General features: G+C 46.4%; 1 protein-coding gene and 1 long non-coding RNA gene across 4 annotated transcripts in view; one reads left to right on the top strand and one right to left on the bottom strand.

Annotated features, from left to right (window-relative positions):
• Nucleotides 1–1,231: 1,231 nt before the first annotated feature.
• LOC119716101 (uncharacterized) lies at nt 1,232–16,809 on the bottom strand. Of its 2 annotated transcripts, none has more exons than XR_005263802.2 (4): nt 16,349–16,809; nt 5,198–5,312; nt 3,740–3,970; nt 1,232–2,348 (listed from the first exon to the last, which is right to left on the bottom strand). It is a non-coding gene; the product is annotated as an uncharacterized lncRNA (long non-coding RNA). The 2 variants fall into 2 exon arrangements; XR_011806898.1 differs by having other exon boundaries at nt 3,792–3,970.
• The window catches only part of CDCP1 (CUB domain containing protein 1), a 25,726-nt gene continuing 14,245 nt past the window's right edge, over nt 15,894–27,374 (top strand). Inside the window, exons 1-4 of one of the 2 annotated variants that reach the window (XM_072033379.1) lie at nt 15,894–16,283; nt 20,713–20,792; nt 25,086–25,289; nt 26,696–27,052. In XM_072033379.1, the coding sequence (XP_071889480.1) occupies nt 15,973–16,283; nt 20,713–20,792; nt 25,086–25,289; nt 26,696–27,052 (952 nt within the window). In that variant the 5' untranslated portion in view covers nt 15,894–15,972. The remainder of the gene's footprint in view (nt 16,284–20,712; nt 20,793–25,085; nt 25,290–26,695; nt 27,053–27,374) is intronic. The other variant, XM_027451150.3, reaches the window with a different exon arrangement.

Raw genomic sequence — 27,374 nt, 5'->3', positions numbered from 1 at the left:
AATTGTATAAATTATTCATTTTTAATTATTTGCTCAGCTGCAGCAAGTATGGAGAATATCGTGTCTCATGGAGGGAAGAATGATGACAAACAAGTGACTTTTGCTTATTGTTTTACAGTGGCAAAGTAAACAAACCTGGGGAACAAACCGGCAACTCTGGGAGTGTTCCCAAGTGCACTGGGGAGGCTGCTGGTTCTCCTCTGTCTTCTTTTTCCCCTTCTGCACGGCACCAGCGAGCCTTTCTAATAGACATGTTTTTCTGAAAACTTGACTGATGAAAATGTTGGTTGGAAGAAGAACCGCACATAATAGAGCCAGCTTTGAGCCACGGAAAGGTCAGATGATAAATGGCAAATACAGTTTCTACAGAAAGTGCATGCATGCATGGCTCCAAGTGAAACTCGTAGTAGCCTCGTTAGTCATTCTGATCCTCTGCAAAAGGCAAGCAGAAACACCGTGTGCCCAGGGAATCCAGGAGCGTGCAGAAAAAAAGAAATGAGGATCCTTCTGCCCCCCACTGTGCAACCTGCAGCTTTCCACGCCTGCTGAGACGCAGATTCTGAGCTCTGTGACCTCGTTTCTGGAGGAGGTGTTGAACTCCTGGGCAGCAGGGCTGGCAGACTGTCCTCCTGCTCTCTCTGCACCACGTGGAGCAGAGCTGCGAGCCGTCCTCGCCGTGCACTGTTCTGTGCCCTCCTGCAGCTCTCCTGAGATGTTTCTCTCAGCAGTGGCTTTGGGATCTGCTTGGATGAAATTTTCAGACAAAAGAAACTTCTGTCAAAAGTGTTGGTTCTGCTGCTTTAGCCTGAGAGAGCTGGAAACATCTTGTCTGGACTTAAAACCACACTGCTCCGTCTCTTTGCTTGTTGCCTTTTTCGGGTCACCTCCAGAGCTTGCCAGCCATCAGCTTGTTCACCCAGCTCACTGACACCCCTGAAAACAGATTTATTTATTTATTTATTTTGTCTCTGAAAGGTGAACTTTCACTTGTATTACTGAGCTGACTCTGAAATCTAGATCCTGAGACTTGACGTCCTGATGCCGAGGACATGATTGCACCGCGCAGCACCAGCAAGAGAAGCCCAGGAGCTTTCAGACTGCTGGGAATCTTGGCAGGCCCCACACTGACACACTGCCCACCCACAATTTCTAGTCCCTGCTCCAAAGCCTGTGAACAGCAGGGCTCTTTGGAGAAAAATGCTCACTGGATTTTTTTACAGGTGTAGCATGTTATAAAGCTACGAGCTTATTGAATCCACTGAATCCATTTGGCTAGAATTTTCCTCAAATAATTCAGATCCTGGTAGATAGCTGGCATGTCAAATTTCAGCACAAAGAGCACAATAGGCTTGCTGACAATCAAGAACAATTTTAGAGGGAAGCATCAGACAGTATAAAGCAGAGATGCCATTGCCGGCCTATAATGGGTGAACACCATATATCCCATTAAAAGCCATTTATGATACGTGTTACGGGAACCTCCTGTGGTGTGGAGCTCTTTCCTTGCTTTATCTCCTTCATGTCCAGTTCTCAGGACCATCTGTGTACATCTTCAGGTGTTCAGCAAGGGCTGTTGTTCAAGAAGCACTGCTCCTGCCTGCAAGAAGCCAGACCCAACATTAGTTACGCTGCCTGTGCAAGACTGGTGCCTTCTGCAGAGGAACATATCAGGAATGGCTGCATGGTGCCGCTGACACAGAAGGATGCTGGAAGCTGCGACATCTCATGTAGCTCACACACACACAAAAAAAGCCATCTGACAGCACGGAAGAAATTCAAGAATATTTCAGGAGGCAATTAGCATCTGTGGCATGCGCATGGAGAATCCTTAGGAACATTCGCCGGGGTTTTCAGCTGATTTTGCATCCCAGTGCTAGACCTAGGGATGTTTTTTTACATTTTCTGCATACTGCCAGGAGGGAGAGGACAGAAAAATAAGACAGCAAAGGTGTCACACATCCTTATTTGTCCCCACAAACCTGCACCAAAGCCTCTCCTGAATTTATCTGTCCATACCTGGCTGTCCTGGGTGCATAGTGTTCATTACAGAGTGTGTTGTGGCTTAGCCACAGTGGCTTGGCAGGACGTCGGTGCAACCTCAGTTTTCAGTGTGTTGCTGAATCAAATGCAGGCGTTGAAGTCAATAAGGTTTAGGCAGCTATGTGGGGGATACATGTGAACAACATGCCAGGAGCTGCCCCTACTCACTTGGCTGAATGTGAAATTTGCTGATGTAAAAGCTCACAGAGGGCTTGTGGCTCCGGCGGGGAAGGGATCTGTGCCTGATCCCTCTGCAGCGGTGACATTTACGTTCAGCTGGCTCTACCTGTGCACAGCGGCAGGGATATCTGACAGCACAAAGGAAAAAGTCAAATGAAACCAAGCAGATAAAAGAGCACAACTTCAAGCATACACCAAGCGATTATGCTATGTCCTACTACAGAATTAAATGGAGATATTCTGCACCCACTTGTCTCAAAATATTTCTCTCAGATGGATGATGTGAATTTGTGTTTTGGTAAATACGGAACGACAGCCAGCTGATTTTTATAATTATTTGTTGGTATAGATGCTGTGTCCTAGAAAACACAGTCTCTCTCCTCCTGCCTTACATGCAGCTCTGTCAGGAGGAAGGCGGCAGGCTCAGCCTGCAAAGGCTCATTTGAGAGGGCTCGATGCCCTCTGCTGAGCTTGACTGCACAAACAGGGATCAGGAAAGAAAAAGATGTTGAGTCTCCTCAGGATCTTACATTTCCTGCCTGCACCAGCATCTTTTCCTTGTCCACTGAATTGCGTATTTGTAAAGTTATTTTTTTCCCTAGCCTGTATCTTTCCTACATTTGGGATTCGAGACCTCTTTCTGGTATAAAAGGAGAGTTTTCTGAAGTCCAGCTCTAAAATCCCAGGGCTCCTAGGAGAGCAGTTGTCTTTACTGGAAACATAACTTGCTCCTGGAAAAGCCAATTAAGTATGGATTTGCAGATCCCACGGCATTTTTATAATCGCCATAGGAAATGTGTGGCAAATGTCTTCTGAGAAGTGCTGATTTTTGTGCTGTTCACCTGAATTTTGCTCTTTAGTGCACAAGCCTGGGGATTTGCTAATGTATTTGCCTCTGTGGCAGGAGTGCAGTAGGAGGCATTGCTAAGTTAGTACCTGAAATAGCAGCAGATGATCTGCGGACACAAAAATAGAGCTAGACCTTGCCCCAGGGGCTTACGTTCTCGGTACTAACAGGTTCTACAGAAAGTTTCCCCTCCTGTTTTCTGCTGACACATGCCATTTCAGCAGCCAGTGTGTCTGTCTTCGGAGGCACTCCCAAAACCTGGCTCCTCTCCCCAGAGGACAGAGCAGCCTCTTCTCCAGCTGGTTTGGAAAACAAGAAGCCTGTGATTTCAGCCGACAGCAAAATCTGAGCACTCCCCTAGTTCTGAATGCATTTAATCTTCCCAGCACTGATGAAACAGGTATCAATGTTTTCCCTTGTTAAGTGTCAGGAGCCTGAGGTGCAGAGTGGCTGAAACCACACCAGGTACGACAGGGTGCAGCTGTGGACCAGCAGGATGGAGAGCACCAAAAAAAAACCCAGCACAAAACCCAGCACAGACCAGTAAGCAGAGCTCTCTGCCCAGTGAAGTGCAAGGGGAGTGAAGGGTGGATGTCTGATTTCCTACAGAGCCGCCTGCTTTTACACACCATGCTGTGTTCCTACAAATCTGAATTAGGATGCTGCACCTACGTGCCACGGATTTCTGGAAAGCTGAAGTCAAATCCAGAGGAAAGCTGCTCACTTTAGTCCCGTAGTTTGCCATGGAGCTGCTTGGAGAGAAGCCACTTCTGGGGAGCTGTTTGGACAGGAGCCCCCTCCACAGAGCTACTTGGACAACCGAGATGTAAGAGAAATGCAGTCAGAGCATCACGTCCAGCTCGCCGGGGCTTTGGTGAGAACGGGATCCAACCGCAAACTTTTCTGTTAAAACAAAAACCAGCAACACTTCACGTTATCCTGTTGGGGAAAATCTCACTCTTTTGATGCATTCTGTATAACCTAAAATAGCTTCAGCATATGCTCACTTCTGACTCGTTAAGCATTTCCAGGCGGTCTTAGCAGTTTTACCTGGGGAATAAGAACTTTAGCTGCAGTTTCCCGGACAACCTGCTGTAATTGCTCCTAGACTATACAGTGCCACAAAATCCCATCAAAGCCCACAAGCAGCTGTAATCACTGACCCTGTCCTTTCCTTCCGTGCCCACGTGCGAGAGCAAATATTTTGCCAGAACAGGATGGGATATGAGTGGCAGTAGCAAATCCTGGTGTGCAGCCCCTCTTCTTGGGAGCTTTATGAAGTCAGTGTCAGGCACACTCGGTGTCTGCGAATTGGGTCATTTCAGTAGCTACCACAGCCTGTTTTCAAAGGCAGAGCACAATGCAGCAGGCACCTGATTCACTTCCCCGAACAAAGCCACCGAACCTCATGAAGGCAAGGGTACGCCGGACAACATGTGCAACTCAAGGAGGAAACTTGAATGCTTCCATCTCTTTCAAAATTTACTGTTTTAATCAGAATAGCTGATAGTACAGGCACATCACTAATAGCCCCCGTGTGTAAAGGACCTCTTAAACACTTGTCATGCTGAGAGCTAGAAGAGGTGCTAGAAGAGGTCTCTCCGTGGAGTCCATTACGTGACTCAGGCTGTCTCTGCAGAAGCTGAGTACACTTAGAGGCACACATGCCATTTGGCAGTACTGCCCTATGCCACAAGCTGTGCACCACGCACGCTATTTATATCTTTTGTTATCAGTGCTTGAGCATCTGTACCAGAGCTGTCTGCGCAAACTGACAGATGCCGATGTGTGCAATAAATAGCCCATCCTGAAGCAGCGAGGGAAGTTCCTTCTGTTTAGCTGGTTTGCTGTGATTTCACTTGGAGAAAGATAAAGATGCTGGAATACGGCTCCTCCCTGACAAAAACTTGGGTTTCTTCCCAGAGGCTCGGAAACGGCCAAGCCTTGAGACTCTCCCTGCTGCCTGCGCTGCCTGTGCGATGCGTGACGAGTGCTCATCTTCCTAACGAGCAGGTGACGCCTTCCAAGCCACAGTGCCTCATGTCATAAGGCAACACATCACACACTAAGCCACCATTTGCCCTGACCACTGTGCAGAAGCCCGTGGGTATGTAGCGGCTGAATACCCACCCTCTCTTGCTGGTACGTTTTCTTCTTCCTCTGCATTTTGCACAGCACAAAATGGAAGGGGGGCAGGCAGTCCCTCGTGAAGTTTTGCATCTATTTCTTTTCCTGGGTAAACTGCCTTTAAAATATAAGCACGAAGACAACAATAAGTAAAAGGCAAAGACAAACGGAGTACACTGGAAGCAGCAATTTATCTCCTGCGCTACTGTAACAACACCACATTATTCACACCCAGTTTCACAGGGAAATTGCAAGCTATCTGTTTACTGAAGCATGCTTGGGGATAAATCCTGCTCATCTCCAATAAATGAATGAGCGGCCCTCCTTTGAACGAGTAGTTTGACCAGGGGCAGAAATGCCAAGCAGTCTGCCCTGCCCCTCATCCAGCCCCACTCATGAAACAAAGGATGAAAGACTGCAGGATAAGACCTTTCACACATAACTTGCAAGCTTTAAGGTATGCACGATTGTCTCATAACCACGGTATAATTCAGAATTTCCTAATGGTGATATGATGAAAAGAAAACACAACAACATCCTGACTAACTGACTGAAGGGTAATCTGAGTCAGCTCAAGGGTTGTTTCTTTTGGGGGCCTGAAATCATCGAACCAAATGTAACAAATGTTTCTGCACTCACTGCCTCATGTACCTGCCAAGCCAAATCAGAGATATCATCAGGAGCATTTTAAAGGCTTTGGCGAGATGAAACTTTCTTTAAGCTATTCAGGTGCTTTGTGGGTGCGTTTTCAGGTGACGAGCCTTGGATCAAAGCCTTGCATTCAGGCATTGCTGACTTGCACTTGAAAACTAATCAAAACCCGTATCAGAGCGCTGCAAGCAGTCTCTGTGTGCACTACAATTCATCTAACCACCATGAATAACTTAGAAATAATTAAGCTTTTGACCAAAATTATATGCTGCATGACTTCAGTCTATGGAAGACTAATTTGTTGACTCCATAGCGTAGCGTGCATCATTATTATAGCTGTGCCTAATCCTTTCCTCCATTTTTTTTTATGATCAATAATGCATATATTGTGACAGATCACGCAGAGCTGCACTCCTTATTTAGCATCATACAAACCCCTGTTAAACCCTGTAATAGAGTAATTCCCAAAGACAGCACACAGGTGTTTAACAGCTGCAGCACAGACACTCTGCAGCTCAAGGAACTCTTATTTCAGGAACGGCCTTATACAAATGTTTAACGGAATTTAAGCACATGCAAATAATCATATTTTACTGTGGGAAATTGTATCCTGTCCCGTGGAGATGGACTTAATCACGTGCCTGGAGGGTTGAGTGAACTAGAGCTGGTGTCAGGAACACGGTGATCATGCTGATTATGAAATTATCTAAGCACAAACATAAATTTATAAGAAGGGCCCTGACTATAGTGGTATGCTCTGGATGTCTACAACACACCTTATGCCCGCTCCTGTCCCTTGCTCCTCCCGTGTCCTTTGTGTGTCCCTCCCCAGGGGGTGACTTGCCCGTGCTGGCCATGGCTCTGTGGCATTGCTTTCATCTCCTAGTGGGGTTAGGTTTCAAACAGGTTTTTTTCCATCTTCTCAACAGCATGGCTATGCTTGGGGCAGCTGGATGGCTGTCACACAGCTGGCCGAAAGCTGCTTTGCTTTATGCAAGGAAAACAAATGCCATCTCCTCCAGCAGCTGTGTTTCAAGCACAACAAACTGCATCTTGATCACTGGCGTTGAGGCTGCCTCTGCTCTTCTATCACCTGAACAAGGACATCTGCATTAGATACGTGCCCCATCGCTTCAGGATCTGCTGGGTTTGCTTTGCTGGGTAGAGTCAGAGCATGGTAGAAACAAGCAGCCTGGAGTGAACCTTCTCTCATTAGGACAAACCATTTCAAGTGTCTCATTGTGAGGTTACTGGAATGGTTCCTCAGCAGAGTTTTCCAAAATCTGACTATGGGAGTCTGTGCCCATGTCCTGTACATGGCTGTTATTTTAACAATTTTGTGATAGATTAAAAAAGTAAGAAATGGAGTCCCTCATTAGCAGCAGGTAGGAACAACACTGGCTTTTCTTTGACATGTTCATTTAGCCATGGTATACATGGTGAATGTGGGAATAAGGAAGCTGATGTGGGAGATTTGCTCCTCAAAAACATTTTATTTATTTATTTATTTATTTATTTATTTATTTATTTATTTATTTATTTATTCCTGTGCTTTCACTGATAGCATTTCATTTATTTTATTTTATTTTTTTTTTTTTTTTGAGTAGCTTTCCATAATTACTATGGCATTTCCATGGAAAGGATATGATTCTTATAAACAAAAGAGAGAAATATTTTTGACTAACCTCCTCATGCATTTCTTTTTCATTTTATCCCACTATGTATCTCTTCCCTGGCTTCCCTCGCTAAATTCACATTTTCCAGATGATAACTCCTAACTCTTCCTCAGAAACATATCAACATTACTGCAGTCAGCTGGTCAGGAAACATCACCACTGACCAACCATACATGGCCCATGTGAAACGGCTTCTACGAGGCACTTCAAGTCTCGTGGAAGACGAATACTGTAAAAATGACAAATAAAGTTCTGCATGATTAAACCCTCTGACTTTCTACGCTATTTCCAGCTATAGCAGGGCACTGTGCATTAAGCTAGTGAGAGATGAATAACAGATTAGCTGTTGTTGAGGGAACTGCATTGCATGTGGGCACATTTTTCCCGTTTATGCAATTATTTCACAATTCCTGTGAAGCTTGAGCTCCAGTCCATAAACTTGCTGTGCTGGGTCTGGCTGGGATGGAGTTAACTTTCCCTGCAGCAGCCCGTACAGAGCTGTGCTCTGCACCTGTAGCTAGAACAGCAGTGATATCACACCAGTGTTGTGTCTACTGCTGAGCCCTGCTGGCACAGCATCAGGACTCCCTCCAGCCCCCCCCCCCAGAGCCAGCAGGGGGTGGGCAAGAGGTGGGGAGGGGACATCACCAGGGCAGCTGACCTAAACCAACCAAAGGGATATTCCATTCAACATGATGTCACACTCAGCAATAAAAGGTGGAAAAAAGAAGGAGAAGGAAGGGGTGGGCTCTCCTTGTGAAAGCATCTGTCTTCCCAAACAACTGCTACGTGCGTTGAGGCCCTGCTGCAGGGACGTGGTCAAGCATCACTCGTGGATGGGAAGTACAGAGTAATTTCTTTCCTCTCTCTGTGTGCTTCCACACGGCCTTTGTTTTTTTTTGTTTGTTTGTTTGTTTGTTTTCCTCCTCTCCCTTTCCCCTTCAGTTAAATTATTTAATTTTCCCTTAGTACTAGTTTTCCCTTAATAACTATTTCCACTGTAATTAAATTGTTCTTATCTCAACCCATAAGTTGCTTTTTTTTTCTTTCTTCTTCCTCTCCTCTTCTGAGGAGGGGAAGTGAGAGAGCAGTTCTGGTGGAGTTCAGCTGCCTAACAAGGTAAAACCACCACGATCCTTTTGGCACGCAACGTGGGGCACGAAGGGTTGAGATAACAATAGAATTGATTAAAACATTTACAACTAACACCCTTACTTGCTAGTCACCATGTTCGATTTGCTATTAATATTGTCCTGTGTGGTCCTGTTTTATGTAATCCGTGCCATGCTCTCCCTTCTCCGCCATATTCGATTAGAGAATGTGCTAAAATCTGTGCTCGCATTTTTTAGTTTGCTGTGCCGTCAAGCACTGGCCTTGAGTCTAATCTCGTGTTTAGTCCCTGCACTGTTATCAGTTGGGTCTCTTGGAAATTATCTTTTAGAGGAAATTCAGAATTATACTGCCTTCCTTTCCTCCTCTGGATGTCAGTTTATGAATAATATCAGGAACGGTACCTCCTCCTTCTTTCCCTGTTGGTTAATTACAGCAGCTTTTGAGTACTTTGAGTACCCATGGGTAACCAGCATACTCCTATTGCTAACTCTGTACGATGTGCTTTTTCTTCTCCCTCAGGTTAAACAATTAGTTAAGGATACCACCCAGGAATGCGTCCCAAGACAGTGTGGTGGTGGGTGGCAAGGTGTGTGGGAGGATATGGGCAGGTATCTGTCACGGTTGTCTCCCCCGATGGCTTTGAACTTCACCCCTGAACAAGTGCGAGATCCTAAGAAACTGGTAAAATGTTTGAAAGCCGTATGCCCTGACCCTGGCAATGCTGGAGAACGACAGCTTGCAGCACTCTGCTGGGGCCTGGCCTACGCCTATCAAACGGTACTTAACACTGCCCAGCACCCTCAGGGGGAGGAGGAGGACTCCGAATCTGATGACGAGACAGCACACACCGTGTCTGACCCAGAGGACCAACCGTCTACAGTATCAGACACCCCCACAGCCAAGACAAAAAAATGTCAGGGGAAATCAGCTCGGACAAAAACCATATATGAATCAGAAACCACCCGACCCCTATCCCTGAGTGAGTTGCGTTACATCCGAGAGGATTTCAGTCGTCACCCTGGTGAGCACATCCTCACCTGGCTGCTTCGATGCTGGGACACTGGGGCCAATATGCAGAAACTACAAGGCAAGGAAGCCAAACAGCTGGGGTCCCTCTCTGGAGAAAGGCTCATTGACAGAATAATTGGGAGAGAGGCTCGGGTTCTCAGCCTCTGGAGGCGGCTCCTGACAGCTGTGAACAAAAGGTATCCCCACAAGGAAGATACTGTCTATCAACTAGGCAAGTGGACCACCATGGAGAAAGGTCTACAGCAACTGAGGGAACTAGCTGTGCTGGAGATGGTTTGTAGTGATTTAGACAACGCCCAGACACCTGAAGATCCCGATGATGTCCAGGTCACGCCGTTCATGTGGGGCAGGTTTGTGTGGGGTGCACCATCATCACATGCTAGCACGCTGGCAGCAATGAGTTGGAAAGGTGGGATGGGATCAACAGTGTATGCTGTGTCCAGACAGCTTCAGCAATATGAAGATAATCTCTATGCCCCAGTACGGGCCTTAACTGCAGCTGTAGAGAAACTGTCCCAAAATGTCCACCGCCTTGAAGAATGTACATCTTCCTCCTCAGCCAGGGGGAGAAATATTTCAGCAATGCAGAATCGGTGTTTTCCTGCTCGAAGGAGAGAGTACCCGAGACGCACACCACGTGGCACCTTGTGGTTTTATCTGCATGAGCACGAGGAAGATATGAGGAACTGGGGTGGTGAACCTACCTCGACCCTGGCAGCTCAAGTACATGAACTGCAAGGAAACACAGCAGCAAAAAGGGTGTCTCGTAGCAGAACTGCTGCTCTGGTTTCTGTTGGGCAGTCCCCCAGAGGGAGTAGGAGGGCCGATGCTACTCTTGACCCTGATGGATGGACCTCCGCTTCGCATCAGGAAGAATTAAATGACAGATACTTCTGCTAGGACTAGAAAGGCCCTGCCTCTGGCCAGGCAGAGGAAAGGGACAACCGGATTTATTGGACTGTGTGGATCCGATGGCCTGGCACATCGGAACCACAGGAATATAATGCTCTATTGGATACCGGCAAACAGTGTACCCTAATGCCATCAGGCTACCAAGGGGCAGAACTCATCTGTGTATCTGGAGTGACAGGGAGATCCCAACAGCTAATTGTATTGGAGGCCAAAGTGAGCACAACTGGGAAGGAGTGGCAAAAGCACCGTACATCCTTGGCATAGACTGCCTCAGGAGAGGGTACTTCAAGGACCCAAAAGGGTACCTGTGGACTTTTGGCATAGCTGCCTTGAGCACAGAGAAGATTAAGCAGCTGTCTACTCTGCCTGGTCCCTCAGAAGACCCCTCTGATGTAGGATTGCTCAGGGACCTGCACAGGAAATCCAGTGTGTCAAGTGACTTGAAAGAGGAGCTATTTCATGTGGGGCCCCGATCAACAACAGGCCTTTGAACAAATCAAACAAGAAATAGCTCATGCAGTAGTCCTTGGGCCTGTCCGTACCAGACCAGCTGTGCAAAACATACTTTACACTGCAGCTGGGGAGCATGGCCTCACCTGGAGCCTCTGGCAGAAAACCCCAGGAGAAACTCGAGGTTGACCTCTGGGGTTCTGGAGCCAGGGCTATCGAGGATCAGAAGCCAATTACACCCCAACTGAAAAGGAAATGCTAACAGTGTATGAGGGGGTTTGAGCCTTTTCAGAAGTTGTTGGTACAGAAGCACAGCTCCTCTTGGCACCACAGCTATCTGTGTCACTCTGTTCAAAGGGAAAATCCCCACTACACATCATGCAGCTGACGCTACGTGGAATAAGTGGGTAGCGAAAAGGGAAACCTAACTGCCCAGAAATCCTGGAAGAGATTGTGCACTGGCCAAAAGGCAGAGATTTCAGAATATTGACGAAAGAGGTAACTCATGCTGAAAAGGCACCATCATATATTGAGTTGCCAGAAAACAGAAAGCAGTACGTGTTGTTCACTGACGGATCCTGCCGTGTGGTAGGGAGCCATCGGAAATGGAAAGCTGCTGTGTGGAGTCCCACACGACAAGCTGCAGAGGCCACAGAAGGGGAAGGTGAGGCAAGTCAGTATGCAGAAGTGAAAGCCATCCAACTGGCCCTAGAAATTGCCGGAAGATAAAAATGGCCAGTACTGTATCTCTACACTGATTCATGGATGGTGGCAAATGCTCTGTGAGGGTGGCTACAGCAATGGAAACAGAGCAACTGGCAGCGCAGAGGGAAACCTATCTGGGCTGCTGCATTGCGGCAAGATACTGCTGCCTGGGTAGAAAACCTGGTTGTAAAGGTGCATCATGTAAGTGCTCACGTGCCCTAGGGTCACACCACTGAAGAACGTCAGAATAATGAAGAGCTGGATCAAGCTTCAAAAACTGAAGCGGCTCGGGTACAACTGGACTGGGGACGTAAGGGTGAGCTTCACACACCATCATGGGCCTGGAAAGGCATGTGCTGTGGCATCAGGGTACGCCAGAAAGAACTGAGTCCAACAATGAGAGTCACTTCCAAAACAACCTTGTCACCTCCTGGGCCAAGAGCCATGGTATTGTGGTGGTGTATCCCATCTCCTGTCACCCACACACCTCTGGGAAGGTTGAGAGGTACAAGGTTAAAGACCATGTTAGGAGCATTGGGTGCTGGGACATGGAAACCATGGGACATAAATCTACCAAAGGCCACTTGGCTAGTTAACACCAGAGGGTCTGACAGCCGTGCTGGTCCTGCTGAAACAAAACCCCTACACACTGTGAGAGGAGCCAAAGTCCCTTTTGTGCATGTAGGGAAGTAGTTGGGGAAGGTGGTGTGGGTTGTTTCTGCCTTGGGAAAAGGCAAACCCACTCGTGGGATTGTCTTCGCCCAAGGACTGGGGTACACCTGGTGGGTCATGCAAAAGGATGGGGATATCAGGTATATGCCTCAATGAGATTTAACCTCGGGAGAAAACTAATCTGTAATCCAAGTTATGTGTTGTAGGAAGACACTGCAGGATCGATGACAAGTCAGCTTCACAAGGAACCTGGCAAGTGCAGCAATGACTCGAGCTAAGCTGGTGCTGGCGTCCAGAAATCCAACTCCACTTGCCCTGAGTGACCACTTTGACAGATGAAGAGTAGATCATCAACAGTTCTTATGAACATTTTGGGGAGAGGCCTATGGATTGAGAAGAAGTACCTATCTATAAATCTGTTAAAGGACAGGGAACAATGGTGATGAGAATACTTATATGTTAAATCACATGGGATAGAGTGTGACACAAATCTTATGGAATGAGGGGTGGAGGTTGTGCTGGCTCTGGCTGGGATGGAGTTGGATGGGTCTGGCTGGGATGGAAAAAGGAAGAAGGGAGGGGTGGGCTCTCATGAAAGCATCTGTCTTCCCAAACAACTGCTACGTGTGTCAAGGCCCTGCTTCAAGGATGTGGTTAAGCACTGTTCATGGATGGGAAGTACAGAGTAATTTCTTTCCTCTCTTTGTGTGCTTCCACACAACCTTTTTTTTTTTTTTTTTTTCCCTCTTTCTTTTCCCTTTAGTTACATTATGTAATTTTCTCTTAATAATAATTTTCCCTTAATAATTATTTTCCCTGTAATTAAATTCTCCTTATCTCAACCTGTGATTTTTTTTTTGTCTTCTTCCTCTCCTCTTCTGAGGAGGGGGAGTGAGAGGTTGTTGTGGAGTTCAGCTGCCTAACAAGATAAAACCACCACGCTTGCATACCACATTAAGCTGTTCCAGTAAGACTGGCCTCACAGCTGATCCAGCTGACTTTTGTTCTTTTCTGAGGAAGTGAGTTTAGAAAAGGGAGGAGGAATGCAAAATGACACGCACTACTCTTGTTCCCAGTCTAAGCTGTGAGCTAGAGCTGCCTGCAGGATGGTAAGTCCATTTCACAGAGACTTTCACATTTAGGAAAGCTGTTTTTAATCTGCATGAGAACCAAATCAGGGTTCTTCAATATTCAAGCATAACTAAAAAGAGAGGAGAAACAGAGATGTCTTGAGCACAAAAAATGAAGACGGGGCAACCTCAAACTCTTTGTCTTCACTAAAATCTTAGGGAATTGTTCTCCAGCTGCATCAGCCAAAATAGACACGTGGTCAAACTGTCAGTATCACAAGAGTATTCACCTTCTCAAGAAAACACAAAAGCAACAGTAAAACAAAAAACACTAAAGCAACAGTAACTATTTCAAAGGAAATTTTGGTAAAAGATGTGTAAATGAAGAGGGTCCTCACTCTTCTTCCAGCTTTCCTTCTTTCTTAATTAAAAAACAAAAAGTCATAGCAATTAAAGTAATAGCAAAGCTGATAGTTTAATGCTTTGCGGATCAACTCTGCTAAGCTAGAGTGACAATTCTTTGCCCTTGGTCCTTTCTCTTTGCATACAGAAGGAGAGAAGTCAGATACCAGTCAGGGAACCTATTTAACAGCACCCACATTCAGAGTATGCTTTCTTACCTCCTGGATGGTCAAGAATCATCACAGAAAGCAGTACACCTCCATTTACACTGTAATCTAAGAGTCAGGGTATTTTGGAGTAGGCACTTGCTTAGGTGCTTGTTTCCTTTAACCCTATGACTCCTTCCCTTAGTTGACACTACAGCCACCAGGACTTCAACCAATATAAGGAAGAGCATTAGCTGTACAAGCTGTAATGAAACCAATGGAAAAACGGAAAATGCCTTCACTTTGTGGTGTTGTGTGATTATTATCTTTTTTTCCATAGAGTTATGTTTATGGACAACCTCTGTTTTTTGACCTGAAGTGGGCATCTCTGCATGCTCTCCCATGACAGATATTTTAAGCATCTTAATCTAACTATCTACGCTGTTTATGACAAAGCAGACGTACAAATCCCTTAGAAAGCAGCCCTCATATCCAGCTGGTCCATCTCTGCACTGGCCTCTGCACCCTATGGAGCAGCATTGGCTCTCTCTTCATGCTGGGGCAGTGATGAGGATGGTCTGTCCCTCAGTTTGTCATCTCTAAACCAGTGGAAACTCCATTTGGCTGGCTCACAGAGGTGTTGTCAGGCTGGCTAGCTGTGCTTATAGGGCTTACAATCATACGACGTGCTTGTCTGGGAGTGCTTGATACCAGAGGAGTGAGTGAGGAGCACACAGGAACAGCCAGACTGAGGGTGAATCCCAGTTCTGTCCTCCCACAGTAGATTTACAAATGGCAGAAGAGTGCTAAGAGCTACAATGAACATAAACCATATCCATTTTAGGAAGTCTACCATGCTTTTTCCATGTTTTTATCGGGGGAAAAAAAAAAAAAAAAAAAAAAAAGAAGTTGTAAGGTAACATAAAGTTGGCATATGAATTACCTTCAGTGGGAAAGTACTGACATTTATAAAGCTCTGAAATGCTGAAATGTAATGAAGTGGTGGGATATGACTAATTAAACTAAAATCTTTGAGCTGGCCAGAAGTCTTATTTATCCAGCAGCTGAAAGTTAAAGCTCTAGCCCTTCCCTATTTCCTTATGTTAATGAAATGGCATCAGAGCTGATTTAAGGCAAACAAATCGCTCTCCTCCTCCCCATATGGCCGTAAAACTCCTACCCATTCATTTCAGCGCTGTTGTATAACCACTTAATTACTTCCTTATTAACAACATCGATTTCTAAGACCACTCATCCAAGTCTGTGGGCAACACCAAGCTGTGTGGTGTGGTCGACACGCTGGGCTGTCATCCAGAGGGACCTGGGCAGGCTCGAGAGGTGGCCCTGTGTGAACCTCACGAGTTTCAACAAGGCTGAGTGAAGGGTCCTGCACCTGGATCGGGGCAATCCCAGAGACTAATAGGGGCTGGGTGGAGAACGGATTGAGAGCAGCCCTGAGGGGAAGGGCTTGGGGGTGTTGGTTGATGAGAAGCTCAACGTGAGGCAGCAATGTGTGCTTGCAGCCCAGAAAGCCAACCGTGTCCTGGGCTGCATCAAAAGAAGAAAGGTGTGAAGAGAAGAAAAGCACCAGAAAGGTGTGGACCTGCTGGAGTGAGTCCAGAGGAGGGTATGAGGCTATGAGGATGCCCAGAGGCCTGGAGCTCGTCTCCTGTGAAGACAAGCTGAGGGAGTTGGGGTTGTTCAGCCTGGAGAAGGCTCCAGGGAGACCTTAGAGCAGCCTTCCAGTATCTTAAGGGGGGCTGCAGGACAGCTGGGGAGGGACTCTGTCAGGGAGTGTAGTGATAGGACGAGGGGTAGTGGCTTTAAACTAAAATAGGGTAGATGTAGATTCGATATCAGGAAGAAATCCTTTATTGCAAGGGTGCTGAGGCACTGGGTTGCCACAGAAGCCGCGGACGCCCCATCCCTGGAGGTGCCCGCGGCCAGGCTGGATGGGGCTTTGGGCGACCCGCTCTGGTGGGAGGCGTCCGGGGCGGAGGTCGCTCGGTGGGTCCGCCCGCCCCCTGTCCTTCTCCTCCGGCTCTGTGGCTCCACGACCAGCCCTGGCGGCTCCCGGGGAGGCCGGGCAGGAAGAGGAGTGGCCGCCGGGCCCCACCTGCGCCCCGCCGCCTCCAGCTCCAGGTGCTGAGGCGGAAGAGCTGAGGGAGCCGGCGCCCGCCTCAGGAGATGGCGGGGGGCCGGGCGCTGGCCGCGCTCCTCGCCGCCCTCCTCGCCGCCTCGGCGCAGCCCCCCCGGCGGCAAGGTAGGGGCTCCGGGACGGGACGGGAAGGGAAGGGAAGGGAAGGGAAGGGAAGGGAGCTGTGTTACCTGTAAGGAGCTGCTGCGGGGTGAGCGGTGCCGGGAAGTTTCCAGGTGGAAAAAAAAAGAAGCTTTTATGGGAGCAGCACGGGGAGCCCGGCTGGGGTACCTGGGGTGAGAGGGGCACAGCTCGCACCAAGCGCAGCCGTGCGCTGCTCCAGCTTCCTGGAGGCGCCCTGAAATCCCACTGCCTGTGGGCACATCCCTACAAGAGTCCCCATTGGGAACGCGAAGATGGTTCTTGGGGTTTTCCTCCGTTTCAGAAAGCTGCTCGGTTGCCAAAAAGGCAGGGTGTGAGTTAGGAGGTTCGTGCTCATCCTCAAATCCAGCTGGTCCGTCTTATATCCATGGGCCCTGTTCAGGACCCTGGAAGTATGACTCCACACAAAATAAACACCGAGGTACGTGCTGTGACTACGAACAACCCGAGGAGCCTGCCGTGAGTCGGACCTCTAACGCTTCTGTTACTTCTGGCTTCACTTGCTGTGCTGGTGTGTGGCTCGAAGCCATCATTATAAGCAATGCAGTCTAAGGGTTCGCTGCGAAATTGGGCAGCTCTGAGGGTTAAGTTTCAAGCTGCATAGTCTAAAACTTTAAAGAAAATCATTTACTGCCTTTCTTCTAAGTGAAATTAATGACAGCTGTCCTGTCTTCAAAGGATAAAGGAAGAGTGTTGTGCATTGTTTGCAGAGAGAAGAAACTTTAAAAGCCCAGAGGTGGATCTGTGCTAGAAGGAGAGGAGCCAGACTTTCTAAAGGTCTTTCATTGCTGAAGTAGCAAATGAAAAAAATCACAACTATATCTTTTCTCATATCTAGGCATTCAGAGGGAAACAGAGCAGCCTACTAATGATATTCTCCCTCTGAACTACCCTTATGCTGTCCATTCATACATAATTCCTCGTTCTCTGGTCAAACCATCTTATCAAAATATTTTGTTTCCTTTTTTCCCCATCAGTCTTCTTGATGCCTCACATTAAACTTCCTGGGCTTGCTTTTGAGGTGTGCTACAGCTCTGTTTGAGCCATAGTCTTTGATTTTATTGCTTCTTGTCGTCATCTGCTCCAGCATCTTCCCCTCCATCACGTTTAAAACATCCAAACTTGAATTCAGTACACATGGATGCGTTTTCTGTTTTAAAAAATCAAGTTAATACTTGTTTTATGCAAGAACGAAAGCTCATATTGGAGGCAGCACAGAGCTGAGCCCATGCTTTTAGTTTTTGGTTGGGTATAGCATGAGGAGGCTGGGTGGTGGTGGTGGTGAGAGCGGTGCGTTCCCTGGAAAGCCAGGCAAGTCTGCTTTGTGTGTGATGGGTGATAGCTCTGGTCAGTAACTGGTGAAACCAAAGCTAGTAGAAGTGCAGATAAGACTGCTGGAAGAGCCGATGGTTTGCTGCCTGAGTCTCAGCAGCACGGTGGGTTGGAGGGTGGCGTGGTGAGAGCGGGGCAGGAGGGGAACCGCGCCTTGCCAGGTTTGGTGAGCACATCTTGCATGCCTGGCGTGTTCTTCATGCTGGGAGTTACTCCTGTCATTACGCAACCAAAACTGAAGCTGAAACGTTTCCCTTAGCAAAGGTTCATCCCGAAAACCTGATACTTCAAGTTAATTTTTCCCCCTGTATCTTTACGTGTTGTGTAATTTTTAAGGAGTTCCCTTTGTCCCGGTGCTGACAGTGGTGCTGGCTCTGCCACTGCATGCAGACGTGGGCTCTGTGCACAAAACCACACGCCAGGTGACATTGAGGTACGTGCATCTTCTCTTGTGCCCTGGTGGGACAGCTACGAGTCTTGGTGCACGCATCTTTACAGCTGTTTCTTGTCATCCTCAGAGAAATCCCTTCTTTTCTCCTCCCTCCAACATTTCCCAGCCCACGTGGTGCTGTTGTTACTTCCTGTAGGAACATGCACGTCAACCATGACCAGTCACGTTGTCTTCAGTTGCGTCTGTGGTTTTTCTTCGGATGCAACTTCAGGCATAATGTAAATTGTTAAATAAAACGTTGGTTAACTTCTAGGTGGAAAAGTAGAGGAAAGTATTTGGTGCAGTTGCTGTGTGTAGATGTGGGAGTGCGAATGAAGTATTACATACCTGACCTTTTAAAATGTGTTTTCTAGTTAAAATATGTCTCTGAAGCAGTAGTAATGAAGTTAATCATACTTTTATGAAGACTATAAAACAGATATTTCAGATTTAAAGTATCCTTAAGTGATACGTGTTTCTGGATTTGTGTTTCAAGCGTCTTTGCTGTAATAAGTGAATTCATGGATAAAAATGCATTGTTTCTTGCTCTGCCCTCCAGGTACCTTTTTCTTCCCAAATGACTAATTCAAGTCATGCATGAATCTAAATAAAAGCTGCTGCTTTTAGAAAAGCAAGCTGTTATCAGACATATTTATGGTGTTCTGATTTAGCACTGACAGAATATAAACAACCAGCCCCTTCGTGCTCCCTTTGAAAGGCCCTGCGAGCTGGGTTATTTCCGTTCCAAATTGCTGCGTTGCTTGTTGGATCGAAATCTCTCCTTTTAAGACCACAACTGATGCACATGAGTATGTGGTTGTAGTGGTTTTTGCTTGTCTCGTATCCTTATCAGTCCCAAGCGCTTAGTTTTTACTCTCTAGAAATATGTGTATGGTTATACCCAGTTCTGGTTGTACTAGCTTAAATTTTCACCAGGAATATACGTGTTCATATTTTAGATAAGTTTTGGATTTCACATCTAATAAACCTCAGGAGAAGGTTAGGCAACTTTTCACTTAGTTTATTATATAAATATTTCATATCAGAAATAGTGCAAGGAGCTGTTCTTTGCTGAGAACAAAAGCAAGATGCTTTGGCCTTTACCTGTGTTGACTGCTGCAGCCATGAGGCAAAAGCTAACCTCTGGAAGGAGGGCACCAGGAGGATCTTTGGCAGCAGTAAACTTTGGGACCTGTGACAGGAACAGTGTGGTTGCAAAACAGTGTAAGTGATAGATGGAAAGCTTTTTTCCTTCTTCTTTTTCATCAGTTTCTCCTTGTTGATTTGATTTTTATTTTCTAGCAGCTTTGTTCTTCATTCTTGGACCTTGTTTCGTCTTTCTGTGCTCTGTTATTTAAAAGTATCTGGCCTTGAAATGATGCTAAATAAATTTTATGGTGCTTTACTTGTCTCTGTCACACCTGAGAAGTGAAATGTGTGTGTTCCTGCAGATCCCCGCCAGGCTAGGTGCTGCATTGCCTCGTTAGGAGGGTTTCTGTATATTGTGTGCGTTGGCAGACAGATGGCATCTCCGCTGGATCCGCAGTTAGTTAATGACTTAATTATAACTGTGTCTATTCAGAAGAGCAAGTGCAAGGAGAACGACTGGGAGAGGAGCGGAAAGAAACAAACAAACCTTGGTTATTGAAATTGAGGTAAAATACGGCCTTTTCCAGGTCCTGGGGAGTGACAGAGGCGTGCATTTGGGTGAGAAGTTGTATCCCCGTGTTCAGATCCTGCGTCCTGTAGCTGGATGGTGAGCTGAGAGCTCCTTGCATGGCTCAGCCTGTGTCCTTTTTCCTAAGCTTCCATTAAAATCTGTACAATTACACATTCTCAACTGATTTCTATAATTTATAGACCTGTGCCCAGCTGAGGGTAGGATTATTATTATTTTTTTTGCCTCAGCGAGGCTGCTCTGATATTATGGTGACCAAACCTTAGCTCTGGAGGGGAGAACACACCTGCTGCAGCACAGGAGGATTTGCTGCCCCGGTTGGAGCCAAACCACCACCGATTCCTGAGGAGCACCTGGTGACTTTTGGCAGCCTTTAGTAGGACTTTAGTAGTCTGGACATCGCCCCTTGGCTCAAAAACTTCTCTGGCATGATGGAGGTGTGAATGTGCGGGCTGCTGCTGTTCGGGACCCACTTGGGTCACTAGGATGCAAAGGAAAGGAGGTTGTGCTGCCCTTAGCCAGCTGCTGGCTGTACCACGGCAAAATCTTCTGCTTCTTTATTAGCTGATGGCAGAGGCGAGGGCTGGCTGAACCTGGCCAGTGTGGATGGCATTGATGGGAGGCAGCTGAAGAAACGTGCCATAACTTCTGGTGGATGTGCAAAAAGCTTTGCTTCTTGATTTCTTGGGGTACAAAGGGAGTGTGGCCACTCTGTCAGACCGAGGGCTTGTTTCGAGGGGTACGATCATGCCAGCATTTCGGAGTTGGCCCCGGCTGTTCGGGATTCATGGGTGGAACCGAGAGATCAGCGTGTGAAGATGGGCAAAGTGCCAAGTGTGGAAATGGGTGATGTGAAGTTCCTCAGAAAGGAGAGACGAAGAGCTGTCGGCAGGATGTTTGGCGTGGGAGGGACTGCTGGTTGTGAAATGCGCTCCTCCACCGTGGTTAACCAGAGCCAAGACTGAAGAGCTGCACAGGCATGCTCCGAGATGCTGTCCTCTCGCCGGCTCACATCAACCCAGGGATAAGCCGTGTAAGCAAACATCCCTTTGATCAAGGGAGGCTCCTGCAGTGACTTGCACCTTGTCTTTGTGGTTCTCTTGCCAGTGTGGTGTTTCCTTGGGTTGTACAGACCCGTGCCTCTTACACTTTGTACGTTGTACATGGGCTGGCAGTTTACAAATAGCGTTTGCTGAGCTCCACTTCCTACATCAACAGAAGCAACAGAAGTCAAGTAATGGAAAAAGGAAAAAGCCCACAGTCAACGCTCTCCCTTCTGTAATCACAAATAACCGTGCCAAGTCCCAAAGTGTCTTTTTTTTTTTTTTTTCCCCACTTTTGTTGAAAAAGCTTTTTGTGAAAATGTCTTTCACACATGACTTATGAGTGTCTTAATTCACTTTCTGGAAAGGTTCTAGGGGAGAGGGGATAGAATGACTGAAACTTGAGTAATTACTTAGTTATTTTTTGAGATCAAGGTACTTCATGCCTGGGAGGCATTGCAAATTAACCTGATGAATTAACTGCCTTTGAGTGAGCAGCCTCGCCGGCCGTGGTGGCTCATGCCACCGCTCCCCTGCACAGATCCTGCTGGGAGGAGAGTGGGGAGCACAACATCTCGCCCCCCTGCCCATGGGTATAAACCTTGGGTGAAGATGAGGGGACCCTGGTGTGGTGGCTGAGGAATCGGGTGCCATCTCCTGGGATGACAGTCGTCAGCAGCATCCGTCCCGAAGCGTGCAGAAGCTCTGCAGATTTGAGGCTGTAATTTTCTGGAAATAATCATTTCACAAAACACGGACCTCATCCCGTGGCGCTGGAAGATGGGAAGTCGTTAAGCAATCAGCAGAGTAGTTAGTTTGCATTTTAAGTGTAAACAAAATTCCCGTTTGCTTTAGAAAGCCTTCAGCAGAAAGGACTTGGGCAGCCGACAGGGTTGGCTGTAATTTATGATTGTGATAGCGATCTCCGTTTGCTGCTTACAGCTCTGTTTAGGAGCTGAGAAGAGTATTATAAACAGTGTGTGGGGCCCTGGCTGACGCTGTTAAGGGCTTGCGGAGTGAGAAGGGGATCTCGGATGGGCATCGCCGGAGGAGTGGCAGTGGGTGCTGGGGATGAACTGGACAGCAAGGCTCAAGTTGGCAAAGAGTCAATAAGGCAGGTTTCTTGGTCTGTCTTTTCTTTTTCTTTGAGTTTTGATCCATCCAGCGAAGTCACATGCAACAATCATCCTTGTGGATAAATTGCTGCAATAAAATCCAGTCACTCGGCCAAAATGGGTGAATGCTGGTTGGACTCTGTTCCCCTGTTGTGTTTAGCAAGGAGCTGTGCGTAGCCATAAACCCCTGTCCTGCCAAGTCTTTTCCTTGTATGCACACACGCATGCTCTCTGTAAGCGCCACCGCCTCCGCCACCCTCCAGCTACCTTCTGCTTCACACACCCGTCTTGCACAGGAAGAAATATCCGTGTGAGAATGCTTAATTAAATAATAGGGGATCGGTGTTAGGTGTTTGGGCTGAATTCCCTGGAATAACCTCACTTGTTTTACACTATATGGCTTGTTTTGAAGTCAGGTTGGAGAGGCTCTGAGCAATAAAATTGAAGAAAGTGTTGGGAAAATCGTGCTGTGGAGAACAAGCTGTTTGAGGTGTGTTTTGCGGAGAGAAGAGCATCACTGAGTGCTAAAGGATGTGGTGGTGACGTGGTTGTGGGGACGCAGCCTTAAATGAGGGTGAGCAGTAATGAAATACGATTGCAGCAGGGAAAATGCGGGTCAAGGTTGGGGCAGCTGAAGAAATGGTCAAGGAAGGCTGCAGAGCTGTAATCACGTCAAGGAAAATATTTTGGGATGAGAAGAGCCAGTCTGTGAACCACCTCCATCCAGGCCAGCTCAGGACTTCACCGCTGACGTTTCCAGCCCAGCTATTTCTCCGTTGTTTAGACAGCGCAGATCCAGCGTCAGTAATGCTTCTCCTTCTTCCTTCGAATATCCTGTGTGTCATCTCTGTGCAGCACTGACGAGGCACGGAAATTCCTTCGTTACGAGAAATGTGGATGGTTACTGTTAGTCTAAATAAAAGGCATGTGGTGGGAATCATAGGCAAAGACAGATCAGCGTGAGTCACGAGGAGATTCGCTGATGCTTATAAAAGCTCTGCAGTAAAGATGGTTTTTAAGTAGTCTCTATTCTGTTGCATGTAGGTGGTTATATTTTATTTTTATTTTTTTTGCTTTTTAGCCATTTAATCATTCATTCTTAGTGCCTTTGGGATTGCTGGATGTATTTCCTTTGGGCATGGTTCTTTTTTCCCCGTTTTCCTACAAAAATGAGTTGATAGCTTAATCTAGCTTAGCGCATCACCAGCAGCTGACTGCTGCTGACCTATGGCGCTGTGCTGTTATTTCTCTGACAGCAATGATTATCTGTGGACCTTCATTTTCACCAGCTGTTTATGCCGTGACCTAACTCGGTGCCTGCCCCTGTGTGTGTTTCCAGCAGGTAGCTTCGCCGAGCCTAATCGGGTGTGTGACCTGCACTCTTATCGCCTGCAGCGATGCGTTTGGCCGCTGGTGTATTGATCATTGCAGCACTTGGGGCAAAATTACCAGGGAGCAGAAGTCAGGTCTCTCAGGGACGGGTGAAAATGCTGCTTTGCTTTAACCATAGCAGGAGGGCCGTACTCACTTATTTAAAACCAGTATTCAAAATATTGAGAGCTTGAGCCTAGTTTTGTGACTAAAAATGACCTTAGAGCCACACGAGAGTGTTCAGTGCAGACAGGCTGGATAGTTTCAGTCCTGCCAGGCTGGCCAGGTAGTTGTGGTGTTTCAGGGGTGGGGGAAAGAGAAGAGGTAGCTGCCTGTCAAGGAAGTGAGGAACAGACTTTTCAGCAATGTTTGTAAAAACAATAGGTGAGTGTGACAGCTGTATGCAAGAGAGGAGTCTCTTTTGTCCGTAGGTATTTATTATTGGTATTAAGCTATTAGCACTACGTATCTGGGTGGCATAAATGTCAAAAAAAAAAAAAAAAAAAAAAAAAGATAACCATCGTGGTCAAAGCATATTTTGTGCACTAAATGCATTAAAATGCAAACAAATGCACAGTAGTATGGAAAAACAGCTCAGGACTAGCCTGGAAGTAGTTTTGCTTTCTGTTCTGGGAACTGCTTTGCCTTGACAAACACGGTGGCACAGCCCTCGCTGCTGACTTTGCTGTTTTCTTCTCCCCACTCCTGGGAAGCTTCCCTTGTGATTGCTCCCCGTGTGTTTGGAGTGTCATCACTGGATGGGATATGGAGGAAATATCTGTGTGTGTGACAGGGTGACCTGCAGCCCAGGAGGAGCCAATTTGGCCCTCCCTACCTGCTCCAGGACTTTGGCTCAAGAGCACGGCAGTGCCCGTGGTTTATCCAGCCTGTCGTGGCAGCCTTCAGCACAAACCCTTCTCCCTTGTACGTGGTCATCTTTTTTCTTCTTTCTTGCCTCTCCCTGTCAGGAAAACCCAGACTGAAAATCTCTTGGAAACATTTCTAAAGCAGAAATGCAAACGTCACAGGTTCTTATCTTCGGCTGGGGAGTTCGGTGTAAGCAGTCAGCGAGCTTAAAAGCCATAGGGAAGTTAATAAGTGACCCAATTTTTCACTAATGGTATAGAGGGATGATAAATTAGTCACTGCAAGTATGTGTAGAAATTTGGCCTCTCGGTGTTTGAGGTTTTTGTTTGAAGCCTTCGATCCTGGCAGCAAATAAGGCGGGCTATTTCCGGGGCCTGGCCTCAAGGTTGCGCAGAAAAGCCTACCAGTCCAGAAGAGGCCCAAGACCGCCAAAACTCAAACAAAGCCATGACCGGGTGTCATTTTGACCACCTTCTGCCCTGCTTTCCCTAACCACGAGACTTCGATGCTGGCAAAGCTGGAGCATTTCCAGTGTGTTGTGTACCCAACTTTGTAGGGACCTTCGGAAGCCAAGCAGGCTGTATGATGGGCATAACAGACTGAAAGTCCAAGTCTGGATGAAATAAATTTGAAAGGAGTAGCCGAGCTGCTGCTTTAATGCAAAATCCACAACACCAGTGAACTGGAGCAGAAGTGGTCCTCCACAAATTGCATTTATCCCTCTCTCTGAGCACAGGCGGCAAGTGGATCTCTGCATCATCTGTGCTGGGCTGGGAGAGCTGCAGGTATTTTCTGGAGATTCAATGCTTAAGAGCTTTGGGACAGGCACGAATGTTCCCTCTGAAAACATGGCACCTCTAGGGATGTGTGGAGAGGCAGGTGATGCTTTTACCTACTAGTAACACAGCGCCTTTTCATTTTTTTCTTTAGGTTCATTTACAATCCCTCTTCGTGCGGCAGACAACGTCACAGTTACAATTAAATTGAAACCTGGTGTTTCATTGGGCTGTCAAATTATTGTAAAAAATACCTTCAGTTCAAGCCTGCGTATAAGACCTGGGGAGACTGTGACTTTTACCTTCACTTGTAGTACTCCAGAGAAATATTTCATCATGGAAATTCAGAAGAATATTGGTAAGATGCGTGTTTCTATTTCTTCCCCTCATGGCGGTTTTCTGCCTGTAAAACCACATACCTTTTTTTTTTCCTATTACTATATCAAGGTATCTCCCATAATCTCGGGTAAGAAGAAATCTTTGGATGCTAATAAATAACTTCAAATTACTGAAACTACACAAGTTAAAAGAAGACTGTGTTTTTTTGTGGCAGAATGAATGTAACTCAGCTTTTTTTAAAAAAACAAACAAACAAAAAACAATTAAATGAGAGTTTGTGTTAGCTGCTTTCTGCTATCCTTTCTCCTGCAATTTATGACCCTACCAAAGGGACTTGTTACCTGCCAAAAGCCTCTGAGCATTGATAACAATATGTCACGCATCGTAATCATTGAACAGCTTGACTGTGTCTATAAGGACAGCAGAAACACTGAGATGTGCCTGTGTTTCCGTATATTAAATGAATGCTACTGATGTCAAGAAGCTGAAAATTTTGGGGTGTTAGAACTAAACTTTCATTTGCTTTGAACATTATCTTTAGCTTGTGTACATGTGGCAATGTACTCTTTAATGGTATGAACACATACTATTTCTCAGCTAGATCCCAAATATAATTTGGCAGTCAGTTTTTGGCTGTATCTTCATTATTTTTGGGTTCAAGCCCTGTTATAAAGACAGTTCTCGTATTTTGGGGTTTTATTCATATGGTTCATGCAAATAGCAATATTCATGATATTTCATGGTATGTGTGTGAGATACAGTTGTGGTATTTTTAATTCATTTAAGCCTGGGAATAAAATACACTTTTCTGATATCCAGCTTGAAACACCAATAAGCTGGCTTTTTCAGAGAGAAGTTCTGTAGGTTATCCCTAGAATATTTCATTGGCAGTTGTTATTCATCACTTCTGCAAAATCTGGACCCCAGGTTGCTCATCACGGTACCAATGAAATGAAGGGGTGGTTTGCAGCAAGCAGTGGAAATCTTAATTTTTTAACAGGCATCACATGACGATTCTGAGTGCGATAGCATAAAATTGGTTCTCTCGATCCATGATTTTCAGCTTTCTTAATATTGAATTTCTCCCTTCTGTCCATTTGCTGCCCTGTTCACATACCCTATTCACTATGTACCTTCTAAATTCCTCATCAAACAATGCAGAAATACTACAGACAATACCTCCTATTAGTCACCCTGGCTTGTCCCTAGAAGCAGGTTTATCCTGTCTGCCCTAAGGGATAAGAGTCCAGTTTAAAGATAGCATTTAACCATGTTATGGGAGTGTCTTCTGATCTATATAGAGTAGAAGTTAAGTGCAATGTAAAAACTAAAAATTAAAAAAGCAATTAAGGGGAAGGTGGCAAATTCCTCACTTACTTGAAGGCTTTCTTTAGTATGTCATGGCTGTTTTCTCTCTGCATTTAGACTGTGTATCAGGCCCATGCCCCTTCGGAGATGTTCATCTTTACCCACCAGGACTACCTCGCCTTAACAGGACTTTCATCTGGGACGTGAAGGCGAGTACAAAGGCTGGACTTGAACTGAAATTTGCTACCCCATGGTTAAGACAGATTCAGCCAGGGGAGTCGTGTCCGGATTTAGTTAGCTACAACATCAACAGCTGCATAGATACAGCCACAGTCAACATTGGCACCTTCTGCAGAAATGGTTCAGTGTCTCGCGTCAAACTGCTGGGAGGAGTTGTCATGTCTCTGCACCTCCCGTGGAACTCTGCTCTCACCACCTCGGGCTTTAGCATCGCAAACAGGTCTTCCATAAAACGTAAGTGTGGAGTAATCTGTCATCCATTGTTACCTTCCCCATGCAATCTTCTTTTCTAGGTGGTGGTGGTGTTTGGTTGTCAGTTCAGCAGGTATCCCTCTTCTAGGGTCAAAATATCTTTGATTGGTTAACCTAATCATCATGCAAGCTGTTGTGTTGCTGCTTTTGGTGCATGTTACTCATTTTTCAGTCTCTTTAAACTTGTTAAAACTTAAAAATAAGAAAACAGGTATGTTTAAGTTTTTATCTGGATGAGACTAGCTAGCATAATTAGAGTGAGCCAGAAGACTTATTTGCTGGTTGCAGGGTATAGTTGTGTTTC

The sequence above is a fragment of the Anas platyrhynchos genome, chromosome 2 (genome assembly GCF_047663525.1).
Source record: "Anas platyrhynchos isolate ZD024472 breed Pekin duck chromosome 2, IASCAAS_PekinDuck_T2T, whole genome shotgun sequence".
NCBI classification, from domain to species: Eukaryota; Metazoa; Chordata; class Aves; order Anseriformes; family Anatidae; genus Anas; species Anas platyrhynchos.
The sequence above is the reverse complement of the archived record's forward strand: the minus strand, read 5'-3'. Positions and strand labels throughout refer to the sequence as shown.